The sequence below is a fragment of the Mya arenaria genome, chromosome 11 (genome assembly GCF_026914265.1).
Source record: "Mya arenaria isolate MELC-2E11 chromosome 11, ASM2691426v1".
NCBI classification, from domain to species: domain Eukaryota; kingdom Metazoa; phylum Mollusca; class Bivalvia; order Myida; family Myidae; genus Mya; species Mya arenaria.
This window is the reverse complement of record NC_069132.1, coordinates 42332101-42354714: the sequence shown is the minus strand read 5'-3', so window position 1 is coordinate 42354714 and position 22614 is coordinate 42332101. Positions and strand designations below refer to the sequence as shown.

At 33.5% G+C, this 22614-nt stretch overlaps 1 protein-coding gene across 1 annotated transcript in view; it reads left to right on the top strand.

Annotated features, from left to right (window-relative positions):
* The first annotated feature begins 3451 nt into the window (after positions 1–3451).
* LOC128208544 (uncharacterized) overlaps positions 3452–22614 on the top strand; it is a 182132-nt gene continuing 162969 nt past the window's right edge. Inside the window, exons 1-5 of the mRNA XM_052912099.1 lie at positions 3452–3707; positions 5044–5097; positions 7068–7121; positions 7940–8053; positions 8621–8713. Of these exons, the coding sequence (XP_052768059.1) occupies positions 3605–3707; positions 5044–5097; positions 7068–7121; positions 7940–8053; positions 8621–8713 (418 nt within the window). The 5' untranslated portion in view covers positions 3452–3604. The remainder of the gene's footprint in view (positions 3708–5043; positions 5098–7067; positions 7122–7939; positions 8054–8620; positions 8714–22614) is intronic.

Sequence of the window (22614 nt, the reverse complement as noted above, 5' to 3'; positions counted from 1 at the left end):
GTGTTTCAAATGATTATTATGTGTAGTCAAAATAAATTCACTCCACTACATGCAATGGGGTGATTTGGTCCTACAACATTTACTGATCTCACGTTATATGATATTGTTCTGTTCAGATATATTCAATTGTTTCGTTTCGTTATAATAAATTGTTGTGTTCAGATATAGTTCATTGTTCAATTTATAATTGACATTTAGCTTTGTACAATTACTATGACAGTGTTTAATCAAATATTTCTAAATAAAATAAGCACGTGTGTCAGCTATTAGCATGATTAAATTATACATATAAGTACAAAATTGGTAAAGAACAAAATATACTATTTCTCAGCCATAAAAACAGAGGATTGTATCGTGAGACATTATTTTTATATTGTTTTATGAAAGCTGTAAGAGTAAGTGAGCCTTAAATTATCTTGGAATTGGAAATTGCAATTTTATAATTGTGTCATATGTTATTGTTATTTTTTACAGTCCTAAATTAATTTGTCATATGTTTTAAGCATGCCAAATTCGAGAGAATGCAATTGCCATGTCATTTTTATTAGATTAGGATTATTTAGATTATACAGTTTATAAAATATTTCTGTTTTAATGAGGATTTTATCTGATGGCATTGTGTTGAGTCCATTTTGTCATATTTCACTTTTTTATATATATTTAGAGAGAGAAAAAAGATGGTTACTTTATAAGATTGCGATATGTTTCACCTTGTAAACATTTAAAGTAAATATTTCATAGTTATAGCAGGCCATGGAACCACCGGAACAAACAAAATGAAGAGTTGTACTGGAAAGCGACCCCCGGAAAAGTGGAACACATTATATAAGTTGAATTTAAGTTTGAATAAAACGTTTGTGATATGAGCTTGATTTCACATGTTCAGAAAGCGATGTTTAAACAAGATTATAACAAGTCAATTTATAATATCGCAAATGCGTATTTGTAATACAGTTTTGTCAGTTTGCCATACGGAGCTTTATTTAAATTTTAAGCATATATAATTTAAAACTTGGAAAAAAATCAGTTGGTGAAATTTGAAGACTATCGTGTTTTCGATGAAGACATTCTGCTATGGTATATCCAATCGCGGTTCCCGGGAGCCGTTTGAGCAGGCCATGTACCGCCTGAACAGGTGAAAAAAGGAGCCATCCTCGGAGATGTGTCTGTTTATATGCGCGTGCCCTGCATACATATGACGTTAGTTTAACGTTTTATAAAAGTTGTGTCATGATAAGGGTATTGTAAAAATGATGTCACAAAGTTAGTATATCAATTTAAATGTTACTATTTATGATGTTAATAGAAAAGCTCTTATATTTTTAGAGGAAGGAAAAGCACATTATTCGAATCTAGTGTTCTAAAATATGCAATCTGTTATTTATCGAGCGTGGTTCCGGGCCAAACGCAACGGTGGTCTTTATTATATGTAGAATGACCCTTGTTTACCACTTTCTCGTGTATTTCCGGAAAAGGCTTCAGCTTAAAGACTACTTTCATACTTATAATGAACACTTTGTCTGTCGAATTATCACACACTATAAAAAGGAAAAAAATAAAATCCGATGTTCCGCCTATTTTTGTTATTATACGTTTTATATACGTTCATTGATAAAACGTTAATACTCACCTTAAAACATTGTTAAAAACGAATTGCTACTAAACAAGTTTGCTAATCATTAAATGTCTGCCGTAACAAAAACGAAATTGTAAAACAAATTATTTTTTTTCTCAATTATATTAAGTCAAAATGAAACATTTGGATAGTTTTATTTAAATATGTGACATACGTTCTTCTATGATTGCTTTTGTATCTTGCCTAAATATTATATTCCAAGTGGTATTTTAAAGACAGCAGGTTACAGCAAAGACAAAACAGTGTTACAACAAGGACTATAAAATATTCAACCTCAAGACAATTTCACGTTACTTTTTTCATTTTAATTCGAATGCACAAGGACAGTTATTGCAGTTAATTAGTGTCAAAATGGCTTCAAGGGATCAAAGATTAGTGACCGCGGCCACCTTAGACACGTGATTGCTTAATGCATATAAACTGTATATAGTAAAAGCGTAGGGGAAGAATGTTTAATGGCCGAGTAATACAGGTGATCATCTAATACAGGTGGCCCTCTTACCACTTTTGACTGTAATAGCATTACTTAGTTTTCGTTTCCCTTTACGTTAAACCGACTGTTCAACTGCGCTAATTAATTAATTATTTTTTAGGGCAAACAAACTAAAAGACACTCACCAGAGTCAATTGAGCATCAGCTATATTGTACAATTTAATTGTATGTGTCTGTTGTTTATATATAGAGGATATTTGCTGATTTCAGTGTTTTTGTTTTTATTTAACGAATGTCATAGGAAAACATAATTTCACACGTGACAAAGCCGCGAATTAAAATATAGTTTTTCTATGATCACTAATGTACGATCTAACACTGAAATCAACAAATGTTCCGTTTGTTTTATGCTTATTTTTGGAGTTGTATTGGTATTTCAATTCATTTTCCCTTTTAACAGAGTGTTCGCTACGCAGCTACCTGTAGGACGCCCATCAATGTTTTGATAGCTGATGACGTAGCTCAATTATAGTTCGTGGAAAAAAGTCATCAAATAGTTGTTTTGTATAGTTTATCATTTACACATATCTCTGTACATAATAAACACGGACTATTTTTAAATTGAACAGGGCATGGATACATGACCAAAACAACACTGGTAGCATATTACTGAATGCAAATTCGGAAAGGTTAAACGTGTAAGTAAAACATATGAGAATAAACTTTCGATTTAAAAAGTTTTTTAGTGTTTGTTCTATGATGCATTGGTATTCAGTCACCACTCACAGTCAGAGATCAGTCTGATTCGCTTGAAGACGGGTCGTTTTCCATATAAAGGGTGCAGTTCACGCGTGGTTTTTAACAATTTTTAAGATGGGTGAGGTAAGAAATGATATTGGCAAATTGTGGTGTTCACGAAGTGAAATATATTTCAATATTACACTGAAATAAACATTTTTGTCTGTTTATTATATTCCGCCTAAAAGATATATAAAATGACAGGTATATAGTATTGTAGTTTTTAAGAACACACGCGGAAATTATACCCAAACGTATTTTATTTTTGTCATTTGGGAAATTATGTCGTCATTGCACTCTTACGTTTGATTTGAAAGTGAAAGCAAATCCTAATACTACAACAATAAACTGAGCAAAATAGTTGGTGCAAAGCGTAACTGATTATATATTAAAAATAATATAATACTTATAAAAGATAAAAATAGGAAAATGATAGTGTTTGTAATCAATGAAACACGAGTTCACATCTTGCGCTTATAAATCAGCATGTTTTCTTTATACATTTTTAAACATAGCTATGCAAGCAAGTAAACAGGAAGCAGTCACTCCATATTGATCAGTCTTAGATCAACGAACTGAATCTTGCAACATTGCATTTTTTATAAATAATCAATAAAATTCACACGGTGAATTTAAAACTTCATGACAAGCTGCGGAAAAAAACTCTCTATCGCGAGCAGCTCGAACATCCGTCTGTTTGAGTCTAGTCGGAGTTTGACCTGAAAGCAGACAAAACGATGTCCACGTTTTTATTTGTTCTGTTGCTGGACGTTGTTTTTGTGGCCAGTGTCCAAGGATTGGCTGTGAACCAGCTTAAGCAGATTTTGGAGAATGTCGAAGGTAAGCTTCTCACTTATTACGATATTTTGTTTTAGAAATCTCTTAATATAGTCGTCTAAATGCACATTGCAAATGTGATTCTTTTCGATATTGACAAAATTCAAATACCGTAATTGTGTCAGTTTCAATAATTGCTTCAATATTAGATTTAAAAGTATTATTTCAAATCCTAATACATGTGGCTACGCATACTATAATATATAATAGCTTTTTGATCTGTGACATTAAATTAACGGTCATGGAAATGTTGTCATTTATTTAAAAATTGACGATGACACAATAACATTGGTGGACAGTGTCTTTTTCTTGCATACTTGGCACGTGGTTCCGGTCATGTGCCAGTGAAGGCGGGTCAAGCGCAATAGTGCGTCAATTTAAAATATTTGAAATTATAACTTGATGAATTCAAATTTTGACAAATCAAAATAAAACAATTGCAAAACTGAAGTATTCAAATTGTGTAAAATGGTGTATAAATGTTTCATCATGACGTCAGTTAATGACACCGTGTGGGTAAAGGCGTGTCAAAAAGTGTGAATTTTCCATATGCAACGGAAACACATGAACTCTCCTGATTTCTCTTAACGTTTTATAAATACAAAATAGGTCCAAGAGGTGGGTATTAATTTTGCGAGACGGTCAGAATCACGCCACCCACTTTTGTGCAGGCGTACACGATCCCCCTTTATGATTGTAAGCTTTTCTTGTCACCTTTGAAGGTTATTTTCCAAATGCATTGTACACATTGTATAATATATAATGTAATTACATTTTACAATATTTCAACTCATAAATCGATGGTAAACAGCTAAAAAACATCTTGTCCGGGGGTATTTGGTCGTAAACATAATAATTTCGGGTATATTTTCGACTAATGTTTTGCGATTTCTAACACGGGATTTCGACCTTCTACAAATTTCCATCGGATAAGAGTAGGATTTGGATATGTCAAGCTATTTACGGTCAGAGAAGTAGTAGGGGTACAAAGATCTCGGAAAGTATAATCCGTATTAATTCAATTGTTTGTTTCCCGGTCGGAGGTCTAATGCCTAATCGCATATGCCCACTTCCCCACCACAACAACACCCGACCAAAACATTGGTATAAACTGCATAATAGTATCTGTTGGAAATAAAAAAAAAATATGAAAATTACCTCGTACCATATCGTGAGGGAATTAACTGTAGCTTTGTCAAGTCAATAAATATCGGCATTAAACCACTATTTTGTAGTTAGATTTTAGATCCATGTTGCTTGCAAAATTAAACCACTATTTTGTAGTTAGATTTTAGATCCATGTTGCTTGCAATGAAAACGTCATTTTTCCTTGCTTTAGGTGCACCGGCTTCTGATGATGTGGGATGGTATCATAAAACAAAGACCAGGAAAGGTTTGTAATTTTAGAAGCATCTTAAAGCGACTCGTCCACAGATTGTATTTTGGCGACGCTTTTATTTGTTGATATTGAGTTTTTTTTAACTTATTTTTATGAATAATATACCTAACAGCAACTGAAAGATGCTCATTTGAACATAGTTTTGTACAAATTTTTATATATTTAATGTCATAATATTTTACAATACTTCTACTCATAAATTGAGTGTAAACAGCTAACAAACATTTGCAAAAAATAGTTTGGGTATTTTTTTCGGGGATATTTGGTCGTAAACTTGATAATTTCGGGTAGATTTCGACCAATGTTTTGCGATATCTAATATAGTGCTGCAAATCAGATCACATTACACGAATATTTAGAGGAGTAACTGGTCTATGTCTGCCAACAAGGAGTTTCATATACCAAAATGTTCGCAATGATATGTAGTTTTTGGAAAAGTTAATCGTTTGTGTCAAGACCGATGCAGAGCTGAGAAATCCAAGATGGCGTCCAAGATGGCCGCCAAATCAAAAACATTTAGAAAGTATTCGTATTTTCTATTTCCATTACTACATTTAAGTTTTCACTGACATATATCTACTCATATGTTAGTAGGTATATAAAAAATGCAAGATAAGTGTATTTTATTACTATGTTTGGCGTTTTATTTATTTATTAAGCTAAAATATGCTTAATTATTCGCAAAATAGGGGTTTGAGTTAGCACTTCTATATGTTGACTGAAAAAAAACATTTGTTTTTTTTCTGTTTAAATGACAATACAGAATATGGGTATGCATGTATAATGTTTTCCTGAACAAATGTTGAATAAATGTGTATGAAATGACAGCGAAAGTCATATTTAATCGATCACATGGCAGTATATGAGTAAATTTCACGTTTTAAATTAATTTAGTACTAACTGCAGGACAATGTATTATAAATAATGCGTGTTAATAGGGGATTTCGACCTACTGCCAATTTCCATCGGATAAGAGTAGGGTTTGGAGATGTCAAACTATCTAGGGTCAGAGTAGTGCAAGGAAACAAAGATCTTGGAATGTATAATCCGGACTTTTTCAATTGTTTGTTTCCCGGTCGGAGGTCTAATGCCTGATTTCATATGCCCTCTCCCCCCTACCACCAACACCCGACCAAAACTTTGGTATAAACTGCATTATAGTTTCTATTGGAAATGAAAAAAAAAATAAGATTGCTTATAAAAATTGCCTCGTACCATATCGTGAACGAAATTACGGTAGGTTTGTCAAGTCAATAAATATCGACATTAAACCACTATTTTGTAGTTAGTTGTTATAAACGCTTTTTGGCAAAATAGAGCACTTCAATCGGGGTTAAAAGGGGAATCAGTGTTCAAAATTATATTTTGTCCAATTGGATGGCAGTATTTTTCAATAATTTTATTTTGTTATAATGTCATTACATTTTACAATATTTCTACTTATAAAATGATGGTAAACAGCTCAAAAACATTTGCAAACATTGTTTTTTTTGTCCGGGGGTAATTGGTCGTACACTTATGGTAGACTTTCGACCAATGTTTTGCCATCTCTAACAGGGGATTTCGACCTACTGCCAAATTCCATCGGATAAGGGTATGGTTTGGAGATGTCAGGCTATTTAGGGTCAGAGTAGTGCAAGGAAACAAAGATCTCAGAATTTCAATCTTTTGTTTCCCGGTCGGAGGTTTAATGTCTGATCCCATAAGCTCTCCACATCCCCCCTTAACCCATCCCCAAACCCAAACCCGACCAAAACATTGGTATAAACTGAATAACAGTATATGTTGGAAATAAAATAAAAAAGATCGCTTATAAAAAATTGTTGACCATACCTCGTATCATATTTTGAGGGAATTTACTGTAGCTTTGTCAAGTAGAAAAATATCGGCATTAAATCACCATTTTGTAGTAAGATTTTTGATCCATATTGCGTGCAATGAAACGTCATTTTTCCTTGCTTTAGGTCCACCGGCTTCTGACGATGTCGGATGGTATTATCCAACTAAGACCACTAAAGGTTGGTATTTTTAGGAGTATCTTGAAGGGACTCATCCACAGATTGTATGTAGGCAACGCTTTTATTTGTATAAACTGAGTTTTTTAACTCACTGTTATGAATAATACAGTCGAACCCCGTTGGCTCGAACTCGCTTGGCTCGTTGGCACGAACTGGATGTAAAAACCCTATGTCTGTATACTGAAGGTAATCATTCCCGCCTGGCTCGATATTCCAGAGGCTCGAGGTTATTTCGCCCGTTCCTTAGGATTTCGAGCCAACGAAGTTCGAACATTATGTTTTAGTTCCAAACGTACAATGATTCAATAATCGCATTTGAAGGAGGGTTATAAAAGGGCAATTTACCACTATGAGTGTTCAAAATTTACCATACTTATATATTAAGGAAAATCGGTCAGCCGTTATATTTTTCAAACATGTGACTCGATAGATTCAAACTGAGGCTGGGTTAGTAGAAAAAACATAATGTAAAACACTTAACTAATTGAAAGGCTATCAGTATGCATTTTCAAAAATGGATTAGTTGTATTTAACCATAATGGCTGAATTCGAAAAATAGTTTCATTATACCAAAGTGGTAGCATTAAAAATTTGTTTAAGTCAATAATACTGATAACCTTCAGCTGATGAGTGTGAGAAGTTATTTTATTAATATTTATTACCGATAAAATGGGCTATAATCCTGTGAATGTATAAATGTATTTTAGTAGCTGCAGTGATATGATTTAATAGGAATGGTTTGAAAAATCGACTTGAAAGAATATCAGATAAAGACGAAATTTACAGACGTTCTTAACTGCCTGTTTTTTGGTGGATAGCAAAAAAGAACAAAGTGAAGGATCCGGCCCCTTGGTGTCAGTCGCATAGTTCCGGGGCTGATTGCTGTGTGCAGAGGACGATGAACAAGCACGGGAAGAAATATCACTTGAACGGTAAGATAGGAATACGGATGCAGCGAGAAAAGTTGGATGGCAATCAGGAGAATCAGTGCATGAGAAGACGGAACTTTTTTTTTTAATTCAGCGTTTGATCGTCTGCTTGCGTTGATAAAACGATCAAAAGAAAATGAAACTTAAAAGTACGGATACCAAAGGAGGATATAACTTTTAACAATCAAATCTCAATGTTTATACATTTAAAGAGGATTGGCTTTGTTAAATAGATACTAAAGTGTTTTTTCTTCGATACAAATTATTGACGGGGACATGCATGAGTCAATCATGGTTTTTTTTTGACAAATTTCATACAGATCCAGGAATATATTTGTATTGACCGGCTTCTTCGTGATGTCTTCAAACTTATCAATTGTAATCATACTTGATAGAAATTGCATTGATTAATAATAATTGTGTAGCTATGTAATTAACATTAACACGTACATGAAAGTTCATTTGATTATGATTACTTTCTATTTATAGAACTTTGTATCCCAGTATGATATTGTAATTGATTAATTCGACCACCAAATATCTTACCTCTGCCTCTGCCTCTACCACCAGCTTGTCTGAACGTGAACTTCCACCCCCATGCAAATGAGTACTCGGTCTACTTCAGTGTGAATGGGTACTCTCTCTTCCACAAGGACACAGACCGTACGTATACATACATGGATACCGTGTTTAAGTTGAAAGAAAGGTGCATGTCTTTGTAAGACGACAGTTGATCTCTGTAAATCTTTTAGCACTCAGTAGTCTTTTAATATGTGTGCGTTTTCAGCTATTAAATACACGGTTACGATCTTATGAGTAATAAATATTTTCCATAGATGCATTATATACTAGTAGTAAGTAGTTAAAGGTTTATCCCTCAAAATTTATATATATATATATATATATATATATATATATATATATATATATATATATATATATATATATATATATTCACAGAAGAGTTGAGATTGATAAAAGTTTCCATTAAATGAGCTGTTGCTATGTTTTAAACCGTGAGAAAGTTATCTTAATGGCATTCTCAAGAGCAAATAGTCGCTGAAAAAGAATTTAGACAAATGAATGTTTTGCTGATAGCGAGATATTGGATCGACAATTTTCACATGAAATCATAGCATGAAAAAATAAATTCTCACGGAATCGATAATATCGGATTCCATATTATTTCTTAGACGGCACTTACCATACTACTTTCATACTCTCAAAGCTGACAAATGTTAAAATGATTGTATCAGGAATTGATTTCAAATTGGTTGTGTTTCTTGCCTTGATTTGTTGCACATTGTCTTACTTTGACATCAGGAAATAAAGATAATATGACCATGAAAATGCATCAAGTAAAACGTGATATTGTTAGGACGTGTGGCAATACCCAGGACACATAACAGGCTGAATAATAGATTAACCTTAATTCGACGCGCGGAATGGTCTTAACATTTCAATTAACACACACACGGCGGCCACACTTTGTATTGAAAAAGTGGTAACATTCCATTACATGAATTGGTACCATGAAATATTTCAATAACCTGTCAAAATGTTTCATTTTTTTCCCTTTCTTAAGTAAATGTTTTCATCGAATTCATCAAGGCAATTCTTATACGAAATTTGGAGCTTGTAATAAACACAAATGCAAACAGATGATTAGCGTGTCTTAGTGTGATTAATTGTCTGGTTTTGAAAAACAAAATTTAAAAGAAAACTACCGTAAAATAACGATTTTAATTAAATTTGAATTTCCCTACCCCCCATTTCAAATTTTTTGTTTAAAACGAAATCAGCATAGACAAGAAAATCCCTTTTTTAACATTTTGGTAATAATTTGATATTAGAGCAAAATAATTACTTTCAGAAATATAACGTTATTGATGACATCATCAACAAATATAATCAAACTGTACTGAAATAGCCATATGGTAGTAAAGCAATTTTAACACACTGTTTTGACGCATACAAATTTGAACGATGATCAACGAGTTTTAGAAATACACATGACCTGTTACTTATAAATTATTCACTTTAACCTTTTTTTACCATACCGTCTGTTTCAAAATGTATGGGTTTGAAATTCCCAACCACTTATTTCAGCCATGACTGCAAATAAGAACATCTTCAAAGAAGATTGTATTTTTGTGTAAAAATGAAATTACTTTTAATAAAAATATTGTATACAATTTGTAAAAAAAATCTCAGCTAATGAAAACAAGTCAGAAAAAAGCGAAAAATATTTGAGCGTCTGAATGGATTCAAACCGCTACCATGAAACACTCAAAAGATTAGTAGTCCTGTGCTTAACAAAATTATAAAAAAGAAGAGTGGAGGTTTTCCTGCGCTAATAACCAATATCAGCGAATATCGCATTTATCTGATGTATCTGCTCCTGGCGACATTCTAGTGGATGATGTGATTGAGTGAAAAACAGCATCTAGTCAGTATGTCTCCGACTATCTTAATATGACATGGTGGGCACTTCATAATTACCAAATGTCTGTACTTCAATAGTAAGATCAAAAATACCTGAATATTTACACCTCAACTTCCGTTCCTTAAATGAACTGCCTTTCGGCAATTGCGTTTATCAATTGATGAACGCAGCATCTTCGGATATGTTCGGATCGCAATTCATCGCATAACAATATACATGGAAACTATTGATCTTGTTATTGTTTGTATTGTGTCAGCAGGTCCCGTAAAATATAAATCAACATTTTAGAAAGTGTTAATTTATTATAATTTTAATGTATTGTTGCCATAAGTGTTTCAATTTTACGTTTAAAAGTGATTTCAAGTGGTTCTTTTCCCGCGTTATTGTGACGTCATTTATAAAAATGTTTCCGGTTACAGTCGGGTTGTTCTATTTACAGAATGGATAAGAAAAGGTTACTGATAGGTTTTCTTAAATAAAATGAAGTAAACAATTATTGAATAAAATAATGAACTATTGGTGAAAATATAAGTAATGAATTGCGGGGTTGATGTCATTATCGGGGATATGAACGCAATTGGGCTGGTCAAAGTACGCGTGGAGTCCTACTCCACACACTTTGACCAGCCCAATTGCGTTCATACCCCGATAATGACATCAACCCCGCAATTCATTCCTTGAATAGTGTTTTTTTTTTTTTTTTTTTTTTTACTTTAGACTACTTTTCTGAATTAATTTTACTGCTTGAGTTAAGGCCTGCAATACTGTTTTTCTAAACAATGTCTTCTGCATTTTCTGGCCGTGTTCAAAGAGGCACAATATAGGTTAATACTTGATAGATGCACAACAGAAACGTATTAGTAAATTTAAGTAATGAATGGCGGGGTTGATGTCATTATCGGGGATATGAACGCAATTGGGCTGGTCAAAGTACGCGTGGAGTATTATGTTTATCTCGTTTGACTTTCATGATACAAACACATACGCTTTTTGTACAGTCGATAATGGCGATATTTTGGTGCTTTTTGACTTGGGAATTAGTGGCCAAGTAGCAATCCATTCAAAACCTTATTAAGAAAAGCTTATACATTTTATGGAAACATTTACATTTGGCACATGTTTGTTATAATAAAATATTTTTGGAGGAATGAAAGATATCTTTTAATCTCAGCCACATTTTGCAGAAAAATATTTTCTTTGATTTAATGCAATCTTTTTTATGTATTATACTTCACAATATTAGTATCTGAACTCTGTTATCAAACTACTGTTAAACAATTCAATTTTTCCGCTTTTGATTTCTATGAGGAGAAGAGATACGCTTAATATCAATCGATTTTTAGATCATTTTAGAATTTATTTCCAAAAAAAAAATGAATGCAGTTTTCAATCTCAGAAAACACGTTAATTAAAATTGACGCTCAAGGTAAATTACCCACAAGAACGGTAATAAACCGAAAATTCATGACAGTTAACACAAAAGATACGCCACTATCTACGGGTTTTGAAAACACGTAATAATATTGACGGACGTATCAATAATGACGACAGTGGTACAATTTTAAGACTCGTAGCTTTAGAAGTGTCACCAATACTATGAACAACAACACCAGTTCCTATCTAGGCATATGCTTTCTAAGCATACACCAGTTTTCGAATACAAGTTCATTAAAGTATTTTGTGTCAGTTGTCCGGTTGCGGCATGCATTTAGGGCAAGTTGAAATTTGATTCTTACGCCTTTAAAGACGCTCATAGTTAATGCTATGACTGCTAGTCTGGTCGCCGAAGTTTCCATTGAATTATTGAACGATGTAAATGTTCATTTTGAAAAGAGTTTTGTAATTTGACGGCTTCATATATTTTTTTCCCAAAGAGATATAGTTGGAATTATTCGCGATGAGTCAAAGAAACGTTTTCCACACATTACTATATCCGACTCACGTTTTCAGATTTCAACAAGTACTTCATGACTGAACTGAATTTATTCACGAACACAATTTTAGATTTCTGTATTGGTAATGGATCGTACATTGTGTTCCAAGATATATCAAAGTTATTTCACCTTCCAAGTAGTAAAACAAATTGTCAATAAACGATCATCAAAGGGTTTATTTTTATCCCTTATATTGTGTAGCGTAACACTACGGAGAACTCTAGAAGTGTCCAACTCAACTCTTAAGTTAACTTTGAACATAAATACAATGATTTCGAGTGCATACTTTAATTTACGTTTACAATTTCAACATATCTATATGCAAACAAGTAAGCTACAGGAAGGCAGACAAACTTCGTCTGCTTCCAAGAAATAATCTCAAGCTCAACCGGGACTCAACCCGGACTCCCCCCGGACTCCCTTACACAGAGAAATGTTCCAACTTAAATACCAAGAATACGAGGCAAATGTGACAGCTTAATGACCCAAAGCCTACACGTTTTTGAAATTAACATGACAATTTATGCATTACTGTGCATTTGTACCCATTCGGCTGTCAACCACTTACGCATACATTAACAATCAAATATGCCCTACAATAATTAATAAGTGTTCAGTATGAAAACATGTAAGACAAATATCCATTTAATTAAAAGCTAATTATATCATAAAAATAACGTTAATAAGCTCATTATGTTACAATTGATAAGAAAACGGCGAGATGACTTGCTGCCAGTTGCAAATCCCTAATGATATATCTTGATAAGAAAACGATTAGATGACTAACTGCTAGTTACAAAGGTTTAGGATACAGAAGTAAAATGCCTTTTGCATACTTTAGATAAAGACTTAGTAATTTAGGGCATGGACACTTTACTTCATATTCGATATACATTGTCTTGCTAGAACAAATATAAACCTCTATGTGTAGACCTTAAAATAGAAGTGCATGCACCATTGATGGACTTTGACTGTTAATTAACATAAAGCAACAATGCTATAACGTCATCTAGCACCGGTATGGTATTTTCATGATCAAATTGTTCAAAGTGCATTAACCTGATCACATATAATATATCTTTACTTTAGACTGATACATTATGTTAAGGCTGGTATTTGTTATAATTTCCACTGCGTTTTTTATCTTGCAAATTACTTGACAAACTATTATATCTGTTGTATGATTTCACTGGTTGGTTTTTAACTTATTTATTATATCCGGTTATGTGTCTTTCAGTTCTATTTTTTGACTGTTAATTTTCACCATGAACACTGATACACGCCTAAATCTAATACATTATCCGATCAATTGAAAAGTCTGTTTTGTCCATGACAAATCACGATAAATAACAAACCATGTTTTGTGTAGTCGCACTGTGTTATTTTCCTGGGATTTGTCAGATTGTATCATATTATCTGGAAGGAGTGATTTCTATGAAGTATAAAGTAACATATTAAATATTTCAATAAAATTTGAAAAACAGTACTTTTTTCAATAACATATTACTTCTTTGCAATTAGATTTAAGTTTTGTAAATTTTAGACTGAAAACAGTACAGCTCTGTAATCGGACTTCGTCATTTATTGGCGACTGCTGAAATATGAGCCAACTAAACCAAGGAAGCGTTGCTGACATGCTATACGGTTCCCATATTTATAACGCTAGCTCTACTTGATACACGTCCATACCTACATCTACACACAAGTATCAAAATAACGGTACATGATCACAACATTCCGTCAACAAGGGTTTCAACGCATTATTGAGAGCAAGAGAGATAGACTGTGGTGTCTTCTTCATGCGTTCTGGAAGACGCTGAGATTACTTACCAAACCAATACATTGTGTCACTGCAGATTATTATTCTCGGATCTGAAATGAACGAGGTCAGGAACAACCACTCTGCAATGGTGCAGCTAAGCGGCAGCTTTACCGGTACTATGAAATAAGATTAATAAGATGGAGTTCAAAAAGATAATACATATTTAAACATATAGCAATAGACCAGCTTGTAATAGGTAACATTTCCGTAAGTTTTTCTGTTGTTTGGCTTACTTACAAATACCAACTGATCATGCAATTATAATAAAGTTTTTTTACCGTTCTTAAAAATGAATTAACAAATCAAATTGCAAACCAAATTGATATGCCTTAAAATGCTGGTAACGTGAGTTCTGTAGTTGTTTACATAAATATTGTAATTTGATGTTTGTTTCCATTCTCTAGTTTTCACTGATTTCTTTTTACCGAACACATTCTTACAGACATTGTGTCAATGGCTTAATATTTTCCCCTCTATATCAACACAGATAAATTACGTCTACAATATAAGGTACTTTTTAATAAAATGCGTCTGAAAAAAATAGTCACTTCGAATTATACTGCGTATTGATGTGTGCATTTTGTTGTAATCGTAAAGGTATGATATGAATGTTTTGAATAGCTGTGACTGGTAAATATATCCTTAATAGATCATACAACCTTCGTTTAGCCTCTACAGACGCAAAACATGTAAAATGACAACATGTTATAAAAACTAAAGCGTTCTCATGCTAATAGATCAATATTACGAATTGAATTTATTAAACGCCTGTATGAAAACAGGAGTAGCGTCACACACTTATACAAACACTCGTCTGCCACTCAGTCAGATTGGCATAATCAGCAATGATTCAAGCAATGGGCATAGGATTTGCAAAATATGACTTTTTGAATGTTTTCGAGCTTTGGCCGAGAAAAGGGTTTAATGCACGGCGACGGAGTCGACGCCGCATACGAAACAAATGCTATCAGAGTACCTCTATTTCTACGAAGATCAGACATGAAGAACACTGGAATCACAAATGCGTCGTAATATGCGGTCATTTTTATATTTTGGTTTTCCCAGAATGGTTGAGGTTAATGAAAGTTCCATCACATGTCTCATATGAAGTTGCTTTTCACATTATTAAAATTGAGAGAAAGCAATCTTATTGATATTTTAGAGAGAAAGCGTCTCTTTCACTTTTTAACAAGGCATTATATTGCTGATTGTGAGAAATTGGTTCGACCAACTCGACAGGAAACCATTTAAAAGTGGAAAACCAATCTTTCTAATGAATTATATCTAAATTCGTTTCAGAGACGGCAATTAGCATACCACTGTCACGACACAACTGGCAAAATTGTGAAATTTCTGTATTAAGAATTGAGTTCAAATCGGTAATGCATTCGTATTACTATGATTTGGTGCACATTCTTATCGTTGTTTCACAAATTAAAGATAATAGTACTTAGAAAAGACAAATGCTTTAAATTGACACCTGGAATGGTTTAAATAATTCAATAAAAACATTTTTATGTCTGAAAAAACGAGTCTGAAGTAAGAAAAAAAGTGTTATTATTTTCATTACATCAATTACTTCCTTTAACAAATAAAAGTTATATTTCAATGACTGTCAACATTTCTAATATCTGTCACTATTAAAGATTACATTTTATCGTATTCACCGACATTTAACCTATTTTGTAGCTTGTAGCAAATAAAAAGTTAAAATTATTAACAAATACAAATACAAGTATAAGCCTCAATTTTGTGTACACTATTGTTTTGTGCATAATTAACATGTTCTATGTTTCAATGCATAACGTATTTGGTCTTTGTTAATTTTGATTATGCTTAAAATTTTAGCATAATCATCCAGGCGACTATTTTATTTGATAATAAATTGTAATTTACATTTCTAGACTGCACACGCAAAAGATGAGAAAGACGGTGCTGCATTCTGTAATAAATCCAGCTGCAATCAGGTTTAGTGTCTACGTTCATGCCTTTGCCAATTTCAACTAAAATCATTTAGAACATAGATGGAAATAACTGCAAGATGTTCATAAGGTTATCTATTTGTTTGTTTTAATCCATAATACTATTTAGGATTTTCGAAAGCACACTAACTAGTATAGGGGCATTTTGCGCTCGGCACTAAGAAAGTAAGTATCAATTTTTGTGGCTTCCGGCTTACCGACTTGATTGGTTAGACTATTTATATGAACACTACAGAAACAAGCTCAGTAGCCGAAAGTATAACATAAACCCCGTTTAATGGTATAGGGTAAACGCAAAAGACACACAACACAGTACATATAAGGTTATGATTATGTATCTACCGTTCTCAGTCTCTGTAAAACTGGAAATTATGACAACATTAAATGGAAGTGCGGAGTGACTTTTTAAACTTTCGAAACAGCACTAACAAAACTGTTGTAAATGTCAATATTTATATAAAAAGCAGAAAAAAAGCTTAGTAGCCGAAAGTTCAAACATAATCCCCGTTTAATGACACATGGTAAACGCCAAAGACATTGCAATATCAGTTAACATATTACCTGCCATCGACCAATGTAAACACAATTATATATAGTTGCACGTGATTACTTGTCTTTATTCTTTGAACTAATCGATTATCAATAAGGCCTGTCAGAACTTCCTTATATCCAGTGAGTACGAGGATTCTGGTATGAATTTATGAATTCAAGATTTATAGATGTAATTAATGACACTGTATATTCAGATATTTATTTTTAATGATGAATTTCTTAGATTGTTCCAACTATTCGAAACAAGTGTTATTAGAAAACAAACTGTAAAAAGGAGAGAAGTCTTAATATTAGCTCTAAGCTATCTCTTCAATCCTTTACCCTGTATACTTGTAACATGCTGATATATTAACAACCTATGAATAAATATTGTTTAAACTGTAAAAGACCTAAAAAACCTAAGCGGTAATTTTTTTTTTCGAAAAACCCGACCGAGCATATATTTACTGCTGTCTCTACACACTGTTTAACCGTAGTGTGGATTTTTTTTCGTAATTTCCAGCATTTTCTTAGTGAGCACGTTTGAGTTAGACCATAAAACAATCAATAGTATTTTTACCTGATAAAGGTCGGATTGGAACTTTATTTTGGTTTTCAAAAAAATAAAAAAAACATGCCTTCCTACCTATCTTTGTTTTGAGAGGTCAGGTAAGTGGAAACAAAGGACTTTTATTTGCCCTTAGCAACGCAGTAGACCGAGTAAATCACGAGTTTAAAGGCTCCCGGGCCCCTTTCAATAAATGATTGAAGCCATTTCGTAAATAATCTTTAATATGTATCTTCGTCCAATTCGCAACACATTGATATTTATTAATTTTCTCAACCTTGAGTTCATTTCTAACACTGGCTAAGTTCAATAAACTAAAGTATGTAGCAAAATGAAGAAATTGACGGCTTAATTGAGGTCCTTATTGAAACGGCACAGGATGCAAAGACAGCGAATATACTCTGTAAAATGCAAAACTGTATCACATATATACAACAATGTAACAGGCTCGGTTATGCTAAATGTTTTATAGCCGGCTATGGTAAAACATAGCAATGCTCATCTCAAACCGTTTAAGCATTTATATAGACTGGAGATGGACAGGTACAAACATCGGCGCAACATCATCAAAACAACCATACCATTCAATACTATGCTGAACTTAGATGACATATTGCCAAAATTCCCCAACCAATGATGCTAAATGCACCTGAGGGCATATTAAACCAAATTGCAAAATTCGATCTCGAACCTCCGTCTGCAACAAACGTTTCTTTTCTACAACCAACGTTGTTGACCAGACCTGCTGCTCTCCTATTAACCCTACCCACTCAACATCATCACCAGTTACTAGGATGCGCCGTTTGTTTTGTTTTTGTCGAATTGCGAAAATACACTTTGCCAAGTTAGACAATAAATAGACACGAATTGCTAACAAGTGTTCAATGCAATGATTAATAGGCACGAAATATTAAAAGTTTTATAACATTTTCCGTAAAGATATTGTCTCATAAATGATCCCGGTGTTATTTTGTTTAACTTAAACATTTAGTATTACAAGGTTGCAAACTGGCATATAAATAGATTTGAATATTGCGTGCATGAAAATGACAATGAGATGAGCCTTACCTCACATTTGAAAAACAGCAACAACACCCTAAGCTAAAATTAAAAAGGTGGCACAATAAAGGTTTATACTTGATAACGCATTGATTTTAATGCATTATTATGTTTAGCCTATTCGACAAAATTGATTAAAAATGATATAGGTTTACACTTGATAAATGCATTTTTTAGTAAATATAATGCATTCTTGTTTTCAACTCATCTGCCTTAATTGATCAACTGGAAATCACTGTCTAAGACCTTATAGAAAGGTTGTCGCCTTAAGTAGGTTGGACTTATATACAAAGTAAAGTGAATGGACGAAATAACAATGTTAGTATTAATGTCGTTATATTCAGGTGTCGTTATTGATAAGTTTCACTGTATTTCATTTGCTATAGATATAAACACTTTAATTTTGACATGCATTTTATATTGCTTTAACTTTTGTTGGTTAAGCTACTTTAAGAGAATAGAGAACTAGATATTGACAGAAATTAATCTATAAACCGTTTTAGTGCTTTATCATGCATATTTATATTTTTTAATTAAATTTACTGATAAACAGCATTTCATACCTGATGTATTTAGGTCGTAAACATAACTTTCTTGATAATTGCCACTCAGTACCTACAGTGCCTTGATTCTAATTATTTTCAGGGTAATATGATAGTGGTTTAGATATAATGAGAGAGCATTTATATATCTTTTCTTTCAATTCACTGAATGAACTTGATCAAATTTAGTTTAATATGCAAATGGTGTACAACTGTAAATTATCAGTTAAAGCCATATATATTTGATATTTATAAAATTAAGAGAGAAAAACAAATATATATTTTTTTATTTAAATACACTTTTCATAACACTATTTTGAAATGTTGTATGTGTTTTACGGTATTAATTTACACTATGTTCACAGTATATCTTTTATATTCATAGGAAATAACTTCTTGTCATTCTATGTTTTAATTACACCGACAAGACCTCACCTGGTGGTTTACGTATATCAGTATATCTTTAATTTGATAGTCCTAGGAAATAACTTCATGCCATTCAATATTTAATAACACTGACAACACCTCAGCTGGTGGTTTACGTATATCAGTATATCTTTAATTTTATAGTCATAGGAAATAACTTCATGCCATTCAATATTTAATAACACTGACAACACCTCAGCTGGTGGTTACGTATATCAGTATATCTTTAATTTTATAGTCATAGGAAATAACTTCATGCCATTCAATATTTAATAACACTGACCTCAGCTGGTGGTTAACGTATATCAGTATATCTTTAATTTTATAGTCCTAGGAAATAACTTCTTGTCATTCTATATTTTAATAACACTGACAACACCTCAGCTGGTGGTTAATTTAGATATACAATATGAATTAATAAACACCTGTATAGAGCACACTATTGTTTAACCTGTTGTGCACGGCTTGTAGGACGTCCTTAAGTACAACTAATGATATGTGCATTAATCACTTGTTGCAACGGCTTTAAGTCACAACTAAGGAATACGTGTACATTGGCCTTAAGTTACAACTAATGATTACCTTGTGCATCGGCTTTAATCACAACTAATGATTACCGTGTGCAACGGCTTTAAGTCACAACTAAGGACTCCTTGTGTACATTGGCTTTAAGTCACACCTAAGATTACCTTGTGCATCGGCTTTAAGTCACATCTAATGATTACCTTGTGCATCGGCTTTAAGTCACAACTAATGATTACCTTGTGCTCAGCTTTAAGTCAAACTAATGATTACCTTGTGCATCGGCTTTAAGTCACAACTAATGATTACCTTGTGCAACGGCTTTAAGTCACAACCAATGATTACCTTGTGCATCAGCTTTAAGTCACAACTAATGATTACCTTGTGCATCGGCTTTAAGTCACAACTAATGATTACCTTGTGCATCGGCTTTAAGTCACAACTAATGATTACCTTGTGCATCGGCTTTAAGTCACAACTAAGGACTACCTTGTGCTTCGGCTTTAAGTCACAACTAATGATTACCTTGTGCTTCGGCTTTAAGTCACAACTAATGATTACCTTGTACATCGGCTTTAAGTCACAACTAATGATTACCTTGTGCATCGGCTTTAAGTCACAACTAAGGGCTACCGTGTACATCGGCTTTAAGTCACAACTAATGATTACCTTGTGCATCGGCTTTAAGTCACAACTAAGGGCTACCGTGTACATCGGCTTTAAGTCACAACTAATGATTACCTTGTGCATCGGCTTTAAGTCACAACTAATGATTACCTTGTGCATCAGCTTTAAGTCACAACTAAGGGCTACCGTGTACATCGGCTTTAAGTCACAACTAATGATTACCTTGTGCATCGGCTTTAAGTCACAACTAATGATTACCTTGTGCATCGGCTTTAAGTCACAACTAATGATTACCTTGTGCATCGGCTTTAAGTCACAACTAATGATTACCTTGTGCATCGGCTTTAAGTCACAACTAATGATTACCTAGTGCATCGGCTTTAAGTCACAACTAATGATTACCTTGTGCATCAGCTTTAAGTCACAACTAATGATTACCTTGTGCATCAGCTTTAAGTCACAACTAATGATTACCTTGTGCATCGGCTTTAAGTCACAACTAATGATTACCTTGTGCATCAGCTTTAAGTCACAACTAATGATTACCTTGTGCATCGGCTTTAAGTCACAACTAATGATTACCTTGTGCATCGGCTTTAAATCACAACTAATGATTACCTTGTGCATCGGCTTTAAGTCACAACTAATGATTACCTTGTGCATCGGCTTTAAGTCACAACTAATGATTACCTTGTGCATCGGCTTTAAGTCACAACTAAGGACTACCGTGTACATCGGCTTTAAGTCACAACTAATGATTACCTTGTGCATCGGCTTTAAGTCACATCTAATGATTACCTTGTGCATCGGCTTTAAGTCACAACTAATGATTACCTTGTGCATCGGCTTTAAGTCACAACTAAAGGCTACCGTGTACATCGGCTTTAAGTCACAACTAAGGACTACCGTGTACATCGGCTTTAAGTCACAACTAATGATTACCTTGTGCATCGGCTTTAAGTCACAACTAAGGGCTACCTTGTGCATCGGCTTTAAGTCACAACTAAGGACTACCGTGTACATCGGCTTTAAGTCACAACTAATGATTACCTTGTGCATCGGCTTTAAGACACAACTAAGGACTACCGTGTACATCGGCTTTAAGTCACAACTAATGATTACCTTGTGCATCAGCTTTAAGTCACAACTAATGATTACCTTGTGCACCGGCTTTAAGTTACAACTAATGATTACCTTGTGCATCGGCTTTAAGTCACAACTAATGATTACCGTGTGCATCGGCTTTAAGTCACAACTAATGATTACCTTGTGCATCGGCTTTAAGTCATAACTAATGATTACCTGTGCATCAGCTTTAAGTCACAACTAATGATTACCTAGTGCATCGGCTTTAAGTCACAACTAATGATTACCTTGTGCATCGGCTTTAAGTCATAACTAATGATTACCTAGTGCATCGGCTTTAAGTCACAACTAATGATTACCTTGTGCATCAGCTTTAAGTCACAACTAATGATTACCTTGTGCATCAGCTTTAAGTCACAACTAATGATTACCTTGTGCATCAGCTTTAAGTCACAACTAATGATTACCTTGTGCATCAGCTTTATGTCACAACTAATGATTACCTTGTGCATCAGCTTTAAGTCACAACTAATGATTACCTAGTGCATCGGCTTTAAGTCACAACTAATGATTACCGTGTGCATCAGCTTTAAGTCACAACTAATGATTACCTTGTGCATCAGCTTTAAGTCACAACTAATGATTACCTTGTGCATCAGCTTTAAGTCACAACTAATGATTACCTAGTGCATCGGCTTTAAGTCACAACTAATGATTACCTTGTGCATCGTCTTTAAGTCACAACTAATGATTACCTTGTGCATCAGCTTTAAGTCACAACTAATGATTACCTTGTGCATCAGCTTTAAGTCACAACTAATGATTACCTATGGCATCGGCTTTAAGTCACAACTAATGATTACCTTGTGCATCGGCTTTAAGTCACAACTAATGATTACCTTGTGCTTCGGCTTTAAGTCACAACTAATGATTACCTTGTGCATCGGCTTTAAGTCACAACTAATGATTACATTGTGCTTCGGCTTTAAGTCACAACTAATGATTACCTAGTGCATCGG